The sequence below is a fragment of the Convolutriloba macropyga genome, chromosome 5 (assembly GCF_964194025.1).
Source record: "Convolutriloba macropyga chromosome 5, txConMacr16.3, whole genome shotgun sequence".
NCBI classification, from domain to species: domain Eukaryota; kingdom Metazoa; phylum Xenacoelomorpha; order Acoela; family Convolutidae; genus Convolutriloba; species Convolutriloba macropyga.
The window spans coordinates 47,316,657-47,334,860 of record NC_134472.1 but is presented as its reverse complement, the minus strand read 5'-3'; the positions used below and the strand labels follow the sequence as shown (position 1 = coordinate 47,334,860).

Sequence of the window (18,204 nt, the reverse complement as noted above, 5' to 3'; positions counted from 1 at the left end):
CATGGTCGCCTGAGCTTCACGCGCTATGGAAACGGCCAAAAAATTTTAAGCCAATAGAAAACCACAGCATTGTTGTTAAGTGGTGTATCTTCTTCTTCTGGGCCCCAATGAGTCTTTAGGTTCTGCTATCATTTTTTAGGGGCCATAAAAATCAGAGAGGTTTCCATTTTTTTTAAAAAAAAGTGAATGTAAGTACGTAGCTAGGTCCATCATCCCATACAAAAATTGTGGCTTATTGTAGTTGCAATTTTGAATCTCCAAAATAAATTTTTCCTGAATTTTTGAAGCCAACTGCAACGCCTTAATTCAAAATATTGCTTTTGATACTTTTAGAAATTTTGTAAAAGTTTCAATCAAACTGAGGATATTTTTGTAGGGATTTAGCGTCTTTGAAAGATGTCAAATAAATCAAAATTGGCAATCAAAAGAGCAGAAACAACGTCACAAAATTGTCAGCCAATATTAATGCCACAGTATCAAGAAAACTGTATAAATTTTTCTACAAAGAACTGTTCTCAATTCACATGAAAGTTCGATAAAGATTCACAATTTGATGTTGATTAACATACTTTGGCCGACAATATCAGCTCAATACTAATAACGACAATATTAAACAAACAGAAGAAAATCAAATAATAACTAGAGGAACTAAAGAACGATTAAACGACCTGATTTTTTTATTCATAGCAACAAAACAGATACAGGGAAATAAGAGCTTGAAATAATGAGGTTTCTTTTTTAAAAAATATTTGCTTTTTCAGCGTATGCTTGAAGAGAACTTGAAGCAATTGCACGCAAGCAATTAAAAGAAACTCATGTCAGATTTTTTGGCTTCATAGAACCTGACAAACAGGAGAAATAACAAATAACGTAAAAACCAGGAAATAATGAAAGAAAACGCCTTTGAACTAATAGTTTCTACGCTTCAATTTTGTTTTTATATCTTGCAGTTTTGAAATATACGGAAAAAAATGCTTTTTGACCTATGACACTAGGGTTTTTATTTGCTCTCAAGGGAAGTTTGTCGCAATAATATATTAGTCCTGTAGTTTTCTTTTACGTTTTCGCTTGACCGATCATTCTTTTGACTCATTTGAATTCTCGTCCTCAGAAACGGTATAAACCTGTAACGCTCGGAGGGTAGGAGGATATTAAGTTATCCTAGAGTGTTTTACCTAAACAGCTTCTAAGAATGCTTTTCACCAAAACTGTTTTGCGGAGACAGTTTTATGATGCAAGGGGCGGTTCTTAATCCAGTTATCAGAGGCTTCAAACTTGCGCTCCAAACGGTGTCCTGAATTTATAATCGGATTGTTTACGTTTTGTTGCGCATGGGATGTCAATGTAGCATCAAATGCAGCGATATCTTCGATTTGCATGACGCAAGGAATGTATCACCGAGACCAGTATTGCCATCAGTGAACAAATTTTGTTTAACAGACAAGTTAGCTTTTTTACATGCTTATGTTATATGATCGCATAATCGTATAATCATGACACGGCACGTCCACTTAGATTGCCGCTAGAATCAGAGCGACACAAGTTTGTATTGTAGACCGACGTGAAATTCACTTCGAAGCACATGTAGTTCTAGATCAGGAGAAAAAAAATGCAGCTGGCCAGTTGCCTGTATGAGGCTAATTCAGCGAGTTAGTAAATATTTAACCAAAGTTTCTGATACCTGTACCGAGCCAGTATAGGCGGCCGTTACTTGATGTCTGTCACCTCAATTGTAAAAAAAATTTCGGCTGCTCGGCTGATGACATGAATCATCATGGGTGCATGTGCCCATTTTTCGGTCCCAAGCTTTCTTTTGGCTGTTATCAAACAAACCAGGCATTCCGACCAATCCTGTTGTCAGTTCGATATTGCGGAAGAGTGAACAAAGTTTTGGTTCCTTTGATCAATTACGTAGAATTCCAAATGCACACTGAGGTTGGTCAATATATGTCACGTTCGCAATTTAATTGCGATATTTTTTTGCGAAAACATTTATATGTGCATGCAGCAACGCAGTTGGAGTTTCAATAGAAGTGAGCAATTTGTCAATAATGAACTGAAAACGCTGGAAAGACTCCGCTCCAAAGAGCTTTCTCAACCCCAGTTATGGCTTTCAGAGCAAACTCCGATTGATTTAGAGCCGCATAATGTTCTGAGACCAACTGATGTTAAGAGTTCAATTCATTCTTTTAGCTGATCGTCAACCGTTTCTCCGGCAAATAAAAAGCAAATGACGTAAAAACGTTTGAAGGTAAAACAGGTAAAGTCACACTGTTAAAATGCATAAAACAAAAAGTTAAGAGTTTATTTGAAAGCAAGTTTTTCAAAACATTTGTTGTAAATTTGCTAACGGGAGCAATTCTGTCGGAGGCTTCTTTTTCAGGTTTACCCTGACGACAAAATTTTCTTGACATTCTGGCTGTCTTCGCTATGTTCCGATTCCTTATTTTGCAATCCCGATTGTTTCATCGACAAATTTTCAAAACGCTTTGAGCATTTAGTTGGTGTTTGGTTGACACTAAGTTTGTGCTCCCATCCTCCGCGTTTATGCTGCCCAATAATGCACCTTGAAACGACCATTTGTTTTCGTCTGTTCATTTGGTTTTCAGGACGTCCGGCTCATTCGTTTAATATACAACACAACAGCTAAGACCACTTATGAATCAACTTTAGTGGCTCAAATTGACATGATTGTATGTCTGTTGCTCAAAACTTTCATGATTTCCAGCAAAATGCTCTCAACGTACATTTTGATCTCCCCTTTAGGAGTTTTCATTGCAGAGACTATCCTTGCATTCAACAGTGAGTTGATCAATTTTTTTAGACAGATTTTTGGTGTTTTCCTTGAGGCTGCTCAAATAATGCCTGATTTTAGTATACGCCAGACTGGATTTTGAACTGAATCAGGATTTTAAACTGAATCAGGATTTTAAACTGAATCAGGATTCTGAACTGAATCAGGATTTTAAACTGAATCAGGATTCTGAACTGAATCAGGATTTTAAGCTGAATCAGGATTTTAAACTGAATCAGGATTTTGAACTGAATCAGGATTTTAAACTGAATCAGGATTCTGAACTGAATCAGGATTTTAAACTGAACTGAATCAGGATTCTGAACTGAATCAGGATTTTAAACTGAATCAGGATTCTGAACTGAATCAGGATTTTAAGCTGAATCAGGATTTTAAACTGAATCAGGATTTCGAACTCAATCAGGATTTTGAACTGAATCAGAACTTTGAAGACTGGATTTTGAACTGAATCAGGATTCATAATCTGAACCCTAGTTTACTTTCCTTTGATGGTCACAGTTCTCAAGTACTTGGTTTTTGAACAATTGTTGGCCGAGTTGAAGAGAAAGATTTTTTCTGGGGGTTGTATTAAACAACTCTTGAACACGCAATTCATTAATATGTTAGATTGAGCAAGTGTGAGCTTTCACTTGAGTTTCGGATTGCGAAGTATACTTCTTTTCAAAAACTTAATCAAATGAAGCCTTAACCTTCAAATTGTACTTATTTATTTAATACATAAAACAAAAATAACTAATCCACAGCTATCCGACCCTAAATCGCAAGCTGAAGTGTAGGTAAGAGAAAATTTCAGATCCAACCGGTAAGATGCTGTCCATACCTATCGGGATCGTCAACTGAGATCCATTCCAGATACAAACTTTTGAAAGAAGCAAGTGGGAGTCAGTTATAGAGGGTCATGAGAACAATATTTGCCTTCATCTAAACTGCTCTTTTTCATCAATCTTCTGAACATGATTTCAAAGGAATTGGAACCCCCCACCCCAATCAGTTTCTGGATCCCGGGTCCAGAAGAGAGCGGAAAATTATGTAAAATAAGCGGTGAAAAGTTGGTTTTTTCACTGCAAGTTTCGTACATAACTTTGCGAAGAAATGCGGTGAAATAATGTAAGTTCACCACTAGAGAAGGCGGTGAACTTACAAAAATTCACCACATTTCACCGCTTACTAGATGTTACCGTCCTTGCAAGGATTCGAACCGCTCAACTCCTGCACGTCAGCCACTTCTTCTTCCACTGCTCCACTTCTCAAAAACTTCGAGCATACTTGTTTGGAATTAAATTCAGTCTACTTTTTGTAAAACATGCGCGTTGAACTTTTGTAAGAATGGCGGTGAAGTTATAAATTTTAGCTGTGAAATGCGGTGAAATGTGGTAATTTTTCTGTAAGTTCACCGCTTACTCTAGTGATGAAATTACATAAATTCACCGCTTGAAAAAATTTTCAAAAAGATGTAAGATTATTCGTGGCTAAATTTTTCGTGCGTCTTTTGATAAATGTATCTTAACCTCGTTGAACAAAAGACTATTCGAAGCGTTTTCTAAGCGGTGAATTTATGTAATTTCAACGCATCCATTGCTGTTCTCACACAAATTTAACAATTTCTAAGCGGTGATTTTATGTAAGTTCACCTCTAAGATAAGCGGTGAATTTATGTAATTTCATCGCATTCAACGCTTATCTTACATAATTTGGACAGTTTTTTAAACTGGTGAATTTATGTAATTTCACCGCTACCAGGCGATAAATTTTTTTTCACCGCATTCACCGCCTGATTTATGTAATTTCCGCATTCACCGCTTATCTTGCATATTTTTGCGTTGAATGGCGTTGACACCTCGACCCGGGATTGATTGCTAAGCATCAATTGTGTTTTAGGCTCTGTTTCGCTCTGCCATACCTTCGTATCACTCATTTGCTCAAAACACTCAGAATAGTCAACAGAAGTCTCGCGAACTCTCTTCAGTTTCCCTCATGTCCCATACTAAAGGTTACTTTTTAAACTTTTTTCTGTGTATCTTTTGTCCCTAACCAAACACAAGTCGAAAATTAAAGGAATGTTTATAAAAAATTTATATATTAAATATATTAAATATTTCCAAAAAAAAGATGCATTATGTTTGCAAACTTTTACAAAAAATTCCGAAACTTCTGCATTAAATTGTAATTACTTGTAAACTCTTGCCTTAATTTTGAAACAGTTTGCAAATACTTCCATTAATTTACAACAGGTTTAAAAATTTATGCATTATTTCTTGTTGCAAATTCTTTTTTAAAGAAATTGTTAAAAATACGCTAAATAATAGCTGTTGAGACTCCAAAAAGAGGCAATAGAGCCTAGAAACATTAAGTTACAGTTTCCTCTTGACAGGTCATGTTAATATAGGGAACTCATACGTACGAACTGATCAGTACGTGCACGCACTCGTAATCTGTGCGTAAAAACGTACGAAGACTCAAATCTGTTCCTCAAAAATCTGCCCGGAATCACCGTCAAAAGATCTTGATAGAAAATGTCAAGTTTTGTTAAGAAATCAAGATTTTATATGTCTGGACAAACAAAATCAAGTTCTGAGCACTGTAATTAAAAAGCAATTAAAAGGGGGGCGTAGAATTTTTATGCTCGCACTAAGCTGGGGGGTCTAAGTAGAATAGATCCAGTTCTTCAATTTGTATTGTTCCGACCCCTTTTTAGTGGGAGGGAGGAACTATATATTCAATTGGTTTTTTTTGCTCAGTCAATTTTCGCAGATCGATATATTCATCGTAAAGAATTGTTTGTTGTATGACTCAAAAGCCCGGCCAGCGTAGAATTTATAATTGAAAATAATTTTATTGAATTTCGTTTTTTCCGTGGAGATATTAAGCTGAAAAATTTTGTGAGTAATAAACAGATTTTCGTTTTTCTGACCCCAATTTCCGTAATTTTAGACTACATTTATGTTGATTTTGCTAAAGTTTGTAAGAATTCTCAACAATAATTTTATTTCCTTTGCCTCTAAGGGGTTGCTGAGTAGTTTGCTCCGAGCCATTTTTTGCTAAATTTCTGCCAATTTTGTCGAATTTCAAAAATTTTCTTGAATAATGTTGTCAAATACATTTTTCTAGCCCACTTTGTGCAAATTTGCCAAAAATAGAGACCTGAAAACTGCTAACACGATCTTTTTCAACTTCGAAAGAAAAATAATTTTGTTTCAGCTTCCCATAATGGTCTACAAGAAATACAATTTTGCCTGTTTTTTGTCAATTTATCTCGATATGTATCCAAAAGGCATCATATATTTCTGACATATTGAAATATTTCACTTGCCTAAGTATTTGTTTTGAAAAAAATTGGAATGATCAGATGCCTAGTGGGACAAACAGCGATATCAAGATCAGTTTTGTTCTCTTCATGGGTTCTCGTAATCCAAAATTTTACGGAATTTATCGGGGCGCAATATTTTTTTCCAAAAACTTTTGCGATTTTTGTTTTTCTTATAAAGATAGAATTAATCACATACGAAGATGAATTCAAAACAAGATTCAATTTCGGCATACTATGATTCAATTGAACAAGAAAATGAGCTCCAATGAACGTAATTTATCAGTTTTTTAATAATAAGCTCATGGGTATTGAGACTTCGACAAAGCGTTTCAAAACAACTTGGAACCAACTCTTGCAGTTTTCGTTCTTTTCGCTTACTCGCGACTTAGTCTCGGTAATGAAAAAACCAATTGGTTTTTTCATTTAGTTTACCTTGTTACCATCTGATATCTATTGGCTCTTATTGGTCTGTATTTATATGTTTTGAGAAAATATCACTGAAATTTTGAATCAAGCATCTGTTTTATCATGCTATACCGGCCTGTTTGTTATCTTCAGAGAAAAACTCATTCTTTTTTCCATGTGAAATAGAATTTTTTTTCTATGATGGTTTGAAATTACACTAATGGTATTCGGCTTTGGTTTCAAAAGAAACGTCTTGGTTTTTAAATGTTTGCCCATTTGTGAGGTTCAGTCTTGTCTCCTTGTCAAATTATCGCATTAATGTCAGGTTCAATTGATTTCTAATGGTTTTTGTGAATGTTCTATAATTTTGATTGCGAAATTTATTGGAGTTTTTAATTTTTACCAGGGAGGGTTTGTTGTACTACTTTCAAAAATTTTTATATAATTAAAGATATTAAAGGCTTCCTTTGGATGTTTATATACAAACCATTTCAAAATTTTTTTGCTAATTGTTTAAAGATAGACTAAATGGACTTTCAGATGAAGTAAAGTCAAATCACATAACGATATTTGAAACTTTCGATTTTTGGTTCTAATTCCGACATAACCTAACTTAGATTCCTTGTTATTGCTGAAGCAGACATTAGTTTTTGTTAGGGATATATTATTTGAATAACATTTATAGGGCTTAGACAATTTGTCTTCAGAAGATCGTTTTAAAAAAACTTTTATGGCATGTATCTCTTTTTCTGTCTTTTTCGCGTAGACCCTTCACAAAGAAGACATATTGATAATCAAAGAAGACCAAAGATAAAAAATACGTTTTATCGACAAAAGTTTTAAATTGTTTTTAACATCTCATTGTTTTACTGGCTCCTAAACTTTAGTTTCACAAAAAACTTGATAAATTTTGAGTTCTGACCGTGTTTATTATTTTTGTAGTCTTATGAATTAACCACACTAAGAACAAGTTCAAATGTATTTCAAAAGAATTGCAAGTAAATTTGTTTTTTTTTGAAAGCTAATGGTTTTTAATGACTCATGAAAAATTTTGAAAATATTTATTATAAAACATTCAATTGACTTGTTTGATTTTATTAAAGAAAGTTTGCCAGTTTTTTTTGTTCTTTTTTTGGTCGTTGAATTTTATGTGGTTAGGATAATGACAGGTATGAAATGCTACCTTATGAAGTACAAACTAACAGATTTATTTTGCTTCCTCAATTTGATCCTTTTTGATAATTTCTCTAAGTACCAAATGGTTTTAATCGCTTATAAAATAATGGTTTCTAAAAATTTCCAATTGCTACGAAGTTTCATTAAAGAGTGGTTTAATTTAAACAAAAATATCTAGTTTTGATTGTAAATATATTTTTTTAAATTCATCTGTGCCTTATCTCTTATTCTCATCATTCCCAGTTTTCTTGATCACTTTTAGATGCATTACATTCTTTTAGTGGTTTGTTGAACAATATGTGACTCTTTTAAAGTTTTCTATCGCTTCGTCAGTTGGTAGGCCATTAAGTCAAAAATGGAGATGAGCGTGGTCGGAAAATTTTGGTGCAAATGCTCACTACCGACCCTTTCCGTTTTTATCGCGTAATCTATTGAACTTTGGCACTGATCAGCGTCCAATGTTCACTTCTGCTGTTACAACAAAAAATAATACAGGGGAAATTTTGAGACTCTGAGCCAGCCAAATTACTAATTGGCTTGTGCTTTTACAAAGAACAGAAAGGCAATCTTGATGCAAAAAGAATATTAAAGTTCATCAAATAGTTTTTGAATTGCCGTCGACAATTCGGAAAAAAATTGAAAACAGTTTTAAAAACTCTCCAGAGCTGATCTCTGATTCCTCGTTTTCATCTATCGCAAATGGTCTACATCGTTATGGAATTTATGCATATCATTATGGTGAACTGGACAAAAAATTATAATTACTTAAATGAAGGCATCAATGAATGGCAAAATGTATTTCGGGAAAAGCGGTAGCAAAAACTTCTTTTTAATTCTTTGAAATATAATTAACTGCTAACATTGTAACCCACTCTCTATAAAAGAGCAGTAGCAAATTTAAATTTCAATAAGAAGACTTGCTAATGTGCGTTTGCATGTAATTTTTTGACCCCGTCCACTTATTTGACTTAATTGATCTGCAAATGAGGAAGAGATCGAAAACTTTCAAAAAATTACGTTTTCCTTTTAAAAGTTGTGTACGAAAAAAATCACTTCATATTCAGGCCAATAAGTGCATTGAATAATGAGCTTTTGAAGGGCAGATGTAAAATGGAATCAAAAAGACGAAGCAAACAATAAAACCAAATAACAATAACAAACATTCTTTACGAACAAAGCTCAATGTTCACTTAAAAAAAAACATTTATCAAAGTCGAAATAGCATCAAATGAAACCTTCAACCTTAATTAAACCAGACAATTTAACTCGTATATAACTAACACGGTTATTAGGTTTGTCCCTAATGAGACTAGAAAGGAAGTAAAAATAAGACTGAAAAAGGTAGAGGTAGAAAAAATAGTTTACCTTGAAAAAATTAGCTTTCAAAATTAGTTTTTAATTTTTACCAGGGTTTGTTGTACTTCTTTCAAAAATTTTTAGATCATTAAGATTTTCAAGGCTTCCTTTGAATTTTTATATAGGAACTCATTCAAAATTTTTTTTGTTATAGCTAATGGTTTAAAGATAGACTAAATGGACTTTAAGATTAAATAAACTTAAATCACATAAAGATATTTGATCCTTTCGATTTTTGGTCTAATTTCGACATGACCTAACTTAGATTCCTTGTTATTGCTGAAACAGACATTAGTTTTTGTTAGGGATATATTATTTAAATAAAATTTATAGGGCTTAGACAATTTGTCTTCAGAAGATCATTAAAAAAAATTTAAATGTTTGTATCTCTATTTTTTGTCTTTTTCACGTAGACCCTTCACAAAGAAGACAGATTGATAATCAAAGAAGACCAAAGTTTAAAAAAAGTTTTTTTGACAAAAGTTTTAAATTGTTTTTAAGATCTCATTGTTTTACTGGCTCCTAAACTTTAGTTTCACAAAAAACTTGATAAATTTTGAGTTCTGACCGTGTTTATTATTTTTGTAGTCTTATGAATTAGTCACACTAAGAACAAGTACAAATGTATTTCAAAAGAATTGCAAATAAATTTGTTTTTTTTTGTTTTGAAAGCTAATGGTTCTTAATGACTCATGAAAATATTTGAAAATATTTATTCTAGAATAATCAATTGACTTTTCAGCTTTTTTATAATGTTACCCTTTTTCCGTCAAAGCCTGCTCAGTATCCGTAAAGACTGGCCATATCTTATTTCAAGTGGGCGCAAATCCATTTTTTATAACAACTTCTTTTCAACAAATGGCTTCTTGGCTTTGATATTACATATTTTTAGCAAAAAAAGCGAATTTGGATATCTGCGATATCTGAGTTTTTGAGGATGCTCTAAGTCTCTTTGCTTCATTGACACAGGGCTGTGGAGATCTCTTTGGCGTTTAACGATTGAACAAAGGAGCTTTGCTGTTTTCAGTGAATATATTATTGTTTGAACGGCTGTGACGTCGTTTTCCTTGTAAACTTGTTTGATTTTATTGAAGAAATTTTGCCAATTTTGTTGTTCTTTTTTGGTCATTGAATTTTATCTGGTTAGGATAATGACAAGTATGAAATGCTCTCTTAAAAAGTACAAATTAACAGATTTAATTTGCTTCCTCAATGTGATCCTTTTTCTGATTTCTGTAAGTACCAAATGGTTTTAATTGCTTATAAAATAAAGCTTTCTAAAAATTTTCAAAAATATATTTTTGAACTTATCATTTTCCGCGGTTATTTTCTAATTGTTACGAAGTCTCATAAAGAGTGGTTTCTTTTTAAACAAAAACATATAATTTTGATTGTAAATATATTTTTTCAATTTCATCTGTGCCTTATCTCTTATTCTCATCATTCCCAGTTTTCTTGATCCCTTTTATGTGCATTACTTTCTTTTAGTGGTTTTTTGAACAATATGTGACTCTTTTAATGTTTTCTATCGCTTTCTCAGTTGGTAGAACATTAAGTCAAAAATGGTGATGAGCGGGGTCGGCAAATGCTCACTACCTAACCTCTTTGTTTTTATCGTGCAGTCTATTGAACTTTGGCACGGATCAGCGTCCAATGTTCACTTGTGCTGTTACAACAAAAAATAATACAGGGGAAATTTTGAGAACTTGAGCCAGCCAAATTACTAATTCGCTTGTGCTTTTACAGAAAACGAAAAAGCAACCCTGATGCAAAAAGAATATTAAAGTTAGACAAATAATTTTTGATTTGCCATCGACAATTCGGAAAAAAATTGAAAACAGTTTTAAAAACTCTCCAGAGCTGATCTCTGATTCCTCGTTTTCATCTATCGCAAATGGTCTACATCGTTAGAGAATTTATGCATATCATTATGGTGAACTGGACAAAAATTTATAATTACTTAAATGAAGGCATCAATGAAGGGCAAAATGTATTTCGTGAAAAGCGGTAGCAAAAACTTCTTTTTAATTCTTTGAAATATAATTAACTGCTAACATTATAACCCACTCTCTATAAAAGAGCAGTAGCAAATTTAAATTTCAATAAGAAGGCTTGCTAATGTGCGTTTGCATGTAATTTTTTGACCCCGTCCACATATTTGACTTAATTGCCCTGCAAATGAGGAAGAGATCGAAAACTTTCAAAAAATTACGTTTTCTTTTTAAAAGTTGTGTACGAAAAAAATCACTTCATATTCAGGCCAATAAGTGCATTGAATAATGAGCTTTTGAAGGGCAGATGTAAAATGGAATCAAAAAGACGAAGCAAACAATAAAACCAAATAACAACAACAAACATTTTTTAAGAACAAAGCTCAATGTTCACTTAAAAAAAAACATTTATCAAAGTCAAAATAGCATCAAATGAAGCCTTCAACCTTAATTAAACCAGACAAATTAACTCGTATATAACTAACACGGTTATTAGGTTTGTCCCTAATGAGACTAGAAAGGAAGTAAAAATAAGACTGAAAAAGGTAGGGGTAGAAAAAATAGTTTACCTTGAAAAAAATGGCTTTCAAAAAGATGAAAACAAATAGCTATCGGCTGAAATCATTATATAGACTCAATTATAGCTCCATTAGAAGAATGTGAACCCATGACTAACTCAATAATATCATTAAACTACAAAAAGTACAAATCTAGACAAAAACGAAGACAAGTCACAAAAGATTTGCTAAAAAAAGTTATCAAAGATTTTAAAACCTTAAACTAATCAATGAGAATATTAGACAGGATTTAATACGTCCGAATCCAATACCCTTCTACATGGATATGAGATCTGTGGCCTGATAATAATGTAAAAACGAGAAAAGACCAAAATTGTACCTCCATAGTGGGCAAGAGCTCAAAAATAAAAAAAGTATATGAAAGATCGATGTCAGAAAAAAATTCCTTACAATATAAACAAACGAATAAGCTTTCAACCAAAAACCGATAAATAGATCAATTTGTAGCTCCACGGATTGCTAATAAAACCTGTCATGAGGTAGACTATTTCATATAGTTAGAATTTAACAACCAGAAAAAAACTTAGATTTTCAAAAACAAATAGATCAATTTGTTGCTCCACGGATTGCTAATAAAACCTGTCATGAGGTAGACTATTTCATATAGTTAGAACTTAACAACCAGTAAGTATGACAGCTTTTTGCTAAATTAAATTAAAGAAACAAAAAAGCGAAATAGATTATCAAATACAGCGTCGTAAACAGTTCAATCAATTTTCCACTGTAAATATCCAAGATTCAACAAAAACTAGCCGTGATATTAGTCTTTCTATTTTTGAAACTGTTTTTGTTTGACTTGTGTGAGAAAAAAGTAAATTGAATAAAATCCTGTTCGATAAAAGAAAAACAACTAATGAATTAGGGCTAATTTTTTAGTCATATTGGAGAAAAAACAGGCTAAATTTTAATTGCTGAATAGTCTCATAGAAAGCGGAACTAAAACCAAACCTCTATGGTGTGTGTATAAATTGTGTCAGCAGTTTTTAGCATTGTTGTTCAAGTGACCCTAAATAAATTTTAATTTAGACGCAAATGGGTGCATTTTTGATTGAAAAAAAAATCATTTTTAAAAAATTTTTAGCCTACAATTTGTATCAACTAAAACTACTCCAAATTGTACAAAAATCAATTTAAAAATCTGTAAACAAATAGAATTTTTATTTTTTGTCCAAATTTAAGGGCTTTAAGATTTACAAAAAAAAGTTTATACGTAGCATTACACGTAGCCATAAGAGAAAATCAAAAATTATTACTCTTCAATCTAAGCAATAAGACCCTACAAGATTAAAAACTCTATTTTCTTTGAAAATTCGAATTGGATTCAATCTTTCATATTCATTATTCAAGATGTTAAAATTTTAGACATAAGGAACTAAGCAATATGTTCAACAAAAACAATAAAAACTCAAATGTACGCTAAATTGTTCGAAAACGAAAAAATTTTACGTCTTAGAAAGTACTGGTCATTAAATGAAAGAAGCAACTCAATGATTTCATGCACTCTTAGCAAAAACCGCTTGTGTTTAAAGAGACCAAATGAACAGACAACAAATTAAACAGTAAAAACTCGTGAAACTCAAAAATTCGGTAATGTTTCGAAAAAATTGGTTCCGTTAAATTTGAACTGAAACGATCGAGAATTTTGGAAAAGTCCCTGTTAACAACCTGTGCGAATTGTTCTCAGGAACATTAAAAGATAAGTTAACAAAAAAGAAGTACGAACAATTGCAAAACCCAAATATTGGTTAAGTTTTTTGAGAAAAAGTATTGTCAACGTCTGGCAAATCATTAGCAAAGAAATCAAATCCTTATTTAGGTAAACTTTTGCCCAATTAGCGCCCAATGAAAGCGTTATTATTGATAATTAGTGATAAGACTACATAAATAACAAGAAAATGGCGCCAAAAACTAAAACTAACTAATATTTAGAACAACAAATTGCATAGACGTCAGAAAAAGCATTAGCTGCACGTTAATGAATTCAAGCGATTGCAAATAGGAAAAATTGAATCACATAAGAGTCATATTAACAGCACTCTAGTGAAGAAAGACATAAGACAGCAGACAAATTGCCACACGTGTGCAAAATCTTGCTATCGAAAGCCAAAATTTTTAATAGCTAGTTTTTTTAAGAGCTATTTCTGACTCTACTTTTAAGATGCGTTGAAAACACTCATGCTGCAAACGTGCTCATCTTCTATCATCTGTAAATAAAACCTCTAGCAATCAGCTCACATCATTAAATAGCTTCAATTGTAACTCCAAGGGAAACCTGTGAAACCTCAAAGAAACTTCAAAGATCGAAAAAAAAACAAATTCAAGTATGATTTGCCAGAAAACGTTATCAAAGCTGTTATAATCCAAAACCAATCAATGAGATCATTGGATAGGTTCAAAAAAGCTCCAATCCTATGCCGCCCTATATGGATATCAGACATGTGACCTAATAATAACGTAATAACGAGAAAAGACCAAAAACGTACCTCGATAACGATCAAAAAGCATATGAAATTTCAAAGTCAAAAAACTATTCCTTAAAACATAAGCAACAAAATTTCAAAACGAATAAGCTTCCAACTAAAATCCACTAAATAGTTTGATTTGTAGCTCCACGGATTGCTAATAAAACTTGTCATTAGAGAAACTGTTTCATATAGTTAGAAATTAACAACCAGTAAACAACTTAGATTTCCAAAAACAATTTTAGGCAAACAATGTTGAAGTTAAAAATACCAACAACGCACGTTGAATGGAAATATTAAATTATTTTCAATTGGCCTATTGGCCCGAAATTAGCATTGATCAATAATCGAGCAAGATTTTCCGGTTTGACAGCCTTTTGCTAAATTAAATTAAAGAAACAAAAAACGAAATAAATTATCAAATACAGCGTCGTAAACAGATCAATCAATTTTCCACTGTAAAGATACAATATTCAACTAAAACTAGCCATGATGTTAGTGTTTTTTTGGAACTTTAAATGTTCGACTTGTATGAGAAAAACGTAATTTGATTAAAAACTTTATCGATAAAAGAAAAACATTTAATTAATTCTGGCTAAATATTGAGTCTTTTTTCAAAAACAGGCTAGATTTTAAATGCTGAACAGTTGCATAGAAAGCAGAACGAAAACCGATCCTCTGTGGAGTGTGTATAATTTGTGTCAGCAGTTTTTAATATTTCTTTTCACTTGATCTTAAATAAATTTTGTTTTAGAAGCAAAATCGGTGCATTGAAGAATTAGTGTTTTTTAAAATATTTTTAGCCTAAAGTTTGTATCAACTAAAACTACTCAAATCTGCTCGAAAATCAATTTAAAAATCTGTAAACAATTAGAAATTTTATATTTTGTCCAAATTTGTGGGTTTTAAGATATACAAAAAAAAAAATTTTTTAATGATATAAGTTTACGCGTAGCATTTTTTTTACCACAAGAGAAAGTCAAAAAATTATTGCTCTTGAATCTAAGCAATAAGCCTCTAAAAGATTAAAAACTCTTATTTCTTTGAAAATTCCAATTGGATTCCGTTTTTCATATTCATTATTAAAGAGGTTAAAATTCAAGACATAAGGAACTAAGCAATATGTTCAACAAAAACAATAAAAACTCAAATGTAAGCTATTTTGTTCGAAAATGAAAAAATTTTACGTCTTACAAAGTACTGGTCATTAAATGAAAGAAGCAACTCAATGATTTCATGCACTCTTAGCAAAAAACCACTTGTCTTTAGAGAGACCAAATGAAAAGACAACAAATTAAACAGTCAAAACTCGTGAAACTCAAAAAATCGGTAAAATGATTTAGTTAAAATTGAACTGAAACGATTGAGCATTTTGAAAAATTCCCTGTTAACAAGCTCTGAGAAATTTTCTCAGGAATATTAAATGGTAGTTTAAAAAAAAGGGCGAATGCTGGCAAAACCCAAATATCATTTATATTTTTTGAGAACAAAAGTTGTAAACGTCTGGAAAAAAATTAGCAAAGAACTCAAATCAATATTTAGGTAAATTCAAGCCCAATTAGCAACCAATGAAACCGTCATTATTGATAATTGCTGATGAGACTAAAGAAATAACAAGAAAGAGGCGCCAAAACCTAAAGCTAACTAAAATTTTATAGCAACAAATAGTATAGAACTCACAAAAAGCATTAGCTGCAACTTACTGCATAAACACGAATGAAAATAGGCACAATTGAATCACTTATGCATCTTTTTAATAGCACTCTAGTGAAGAAAGACGGAAAACAGCAGACAAATTGCGGCACGTGAACAAAAGCTTGCTTTCAATAGCCGAACACTTGTTTTGATAACAAATTCTGACTCTGGTCAGAAGATAATCTAAAGGTAACTAAGGTAATCTGAAAGAACTCATGCCGCAAACGTGCTCATTTTCTCGCATTTTTACTTATCTAGCGTAATTAAAATACCCACTTCAATTTGATTTCCCACTGACGTGAAAAATCCGAAAAAAAGTGCAAACCGATCGAGCACACCAAAGCAATCGAAGCACATTGGATTGTAAAAAAAACCACGAACACCGCAATATAGCTATGCTCAACTTACTGCTCCGCAGCTATAAAGCATAACACTTTTATTGACCTATTTGTCATCATTTTAATCAAAACCGGCAACAGTTGAGAAAACAAACGCAAAAACTGAACAAAAACAACTGAAATCAGTCAAACGTTCACGGTAGTATAATCCTCGGTAACTTGGTAGAAAAACGAAATTTAAAAAAAATCCTTTTAATTCTATATTCTACGCAGTACGGGCTTTAACCCGTGCTGATATATGAAACGCATTAAAATTGCGTAATCATCTAGCCTTTTTTATATCCCATTGTTCGTCATGTTCCAGAGAGCAAAGACATTTCTGGGCCCAATGACGCAATCCTGGAGGATTTAAAAAAGAAGAACGAACCACGTGGTTTGGGACGAGAACCTTCTGTTATGCATGAAGAAATATATTTATGATTAGGGACTTGTCAGGTTGATCACGGACAATAAAATTTTGTTTCAAATACATCTGGTGATAATCATACGAAGCCTTGAGAGACTTAAGAAAGTTACAAATGCTTTTTAAACCGGTCAAGTAAATAGATCATTGTGGGAAAAAAACCACAGCGAAATAAAACCCCACGAAAATAACATCCCCATTTTAATTTTCAATTTTGGTCGCGATAATTTGTCCGGTTGTGATGTTTTCATATCAAGTCCCACGGACCCCTAAAGCATGGCCGTGGCCCGCGAGGCTTGACCAAACGCTTTAATATTGGCGTGAGTGTTCTTTTTCTTGTGATTTATTTCCTATCTAAAGCTAAGTGGGTTTTTTTCATCGGTTTTTTTCCAAAGCTGCACGTATACGGCCTAAACATTTTGTACTCTGTTTTTAAAATTTAGTCTTGACATTAAAGAAAATTCTTTTCTGTTTAGAGCTATTTTTAGTTTTCACCTTATTGTTGTTAAATTTTTAATCTATGCCAATCGATCCAGTTCAAAAATTGGCTCCATTATTTTGAAGAACAAAATCACAAGCAAGAGTGAGTAATTAACTAAGAATGACAGCAGGATCATTTTGGAAGTCTAAATTACAAAGTTTACTTGTGGATGAAACACATCGGGCAATTCGAATCAAAGGAAGCTAGATAATTTGTGGAAAACAATTTAGAGTTTCCTGTGCAAACGGAAAAGGTTGTTATGTTCGCACCAAACGTTTAATATCTTCACTACTTATTAATTGATGCATGAACCTGAACACTCACAAGGCTACCCGGCCCGTGAAAACCGTCGCACTCAAATTTAAAATAACAAAAAAATTATCCAGATTGTTGTATTTTCATTTTCTTAAGACTAATTTCGCCTTCTTTGCCTGTGCTTATGCAACAGTTTGATGAATGATCAGTTTAGATAAAAAAATATTTAAGAAAAACAAAAACAAGTAGTCAACAAGCATAAAGTACAATGCAACATCATTTCACTATCTGCTCTAACGTAAATTCTCAAATTTCCCAAATGGTAATTGAAGTTGTTATCAAACGTGTTCTTTCTTGGCAATTTTTTCGCTTAGCCGTTTAGTTCCAGAGTGCTTTTTTGCTCCCATGACTAATTGGCCTTCTCGAACTGCCCAATGTTGGCTGCAATGATGACCACGTGAAGTTTCAGACGCAAAAAAGTTGCCATAGTCACCAAAAAAGAGCAATACTGCTCATAAAAAGATCAGTCTGAAATGGTGGGGAATAAGAAAAAGGGCAGCTGAGAACAGGCGGCTGTAGCCTAATGCTGTTCCGCTGCAATTACGCAGGAACCAAAATTATTATTATTATTATTATTTGTAAAGTTGATGTAACTTAAGTACAATGAAGAACAAAACATGAAGAGACGACAGAAAACAACCCGTTTTTCTCTATATCTACATCTTTGTGCTAGAAGTTTGTCAGTTAGAAGAAGAGGGTGGGTTCGGTCCTAGTTGAAATCAGTTCAACTTGATTATAAAATTCTTAAATTCACAATGCAAAAACAAGCTTCAAATTATGTATACATGATCAAGTTAATCGGTTTCACGTGTGTGCTTGATA

General features: G+C 32.6%; 1 protein-coding gene across 1 annotated transcript in view; it reads left to right on the top strand.

The window, feature by feature from the left end:
- The window catches only part of LOC142340051 (uncharacterized), a 29,955-nt gene extending 13,301 nt beyond the window's left edge, over positions 1-16,654 (top strand). The window contains exons 4-5 of the mRNA XM_075390453.1: positions 4,694-4,805; positions 16,488-16,654. Of these exons, the coding sequence (XP_075246568.1) occupies positions 4,694-4,805; positions 16,488-16,603 (228 nt within the window). The 3' untranslated portion in view covers positions 16,604-16,654. The remainder of the gene's footprint in view (positions 1-4,693; positions 4,806-16,487) is intronic.
- The last annotated feature ends 1,550 nt before the right edge of the window (positions 16,655-18,204 follow it).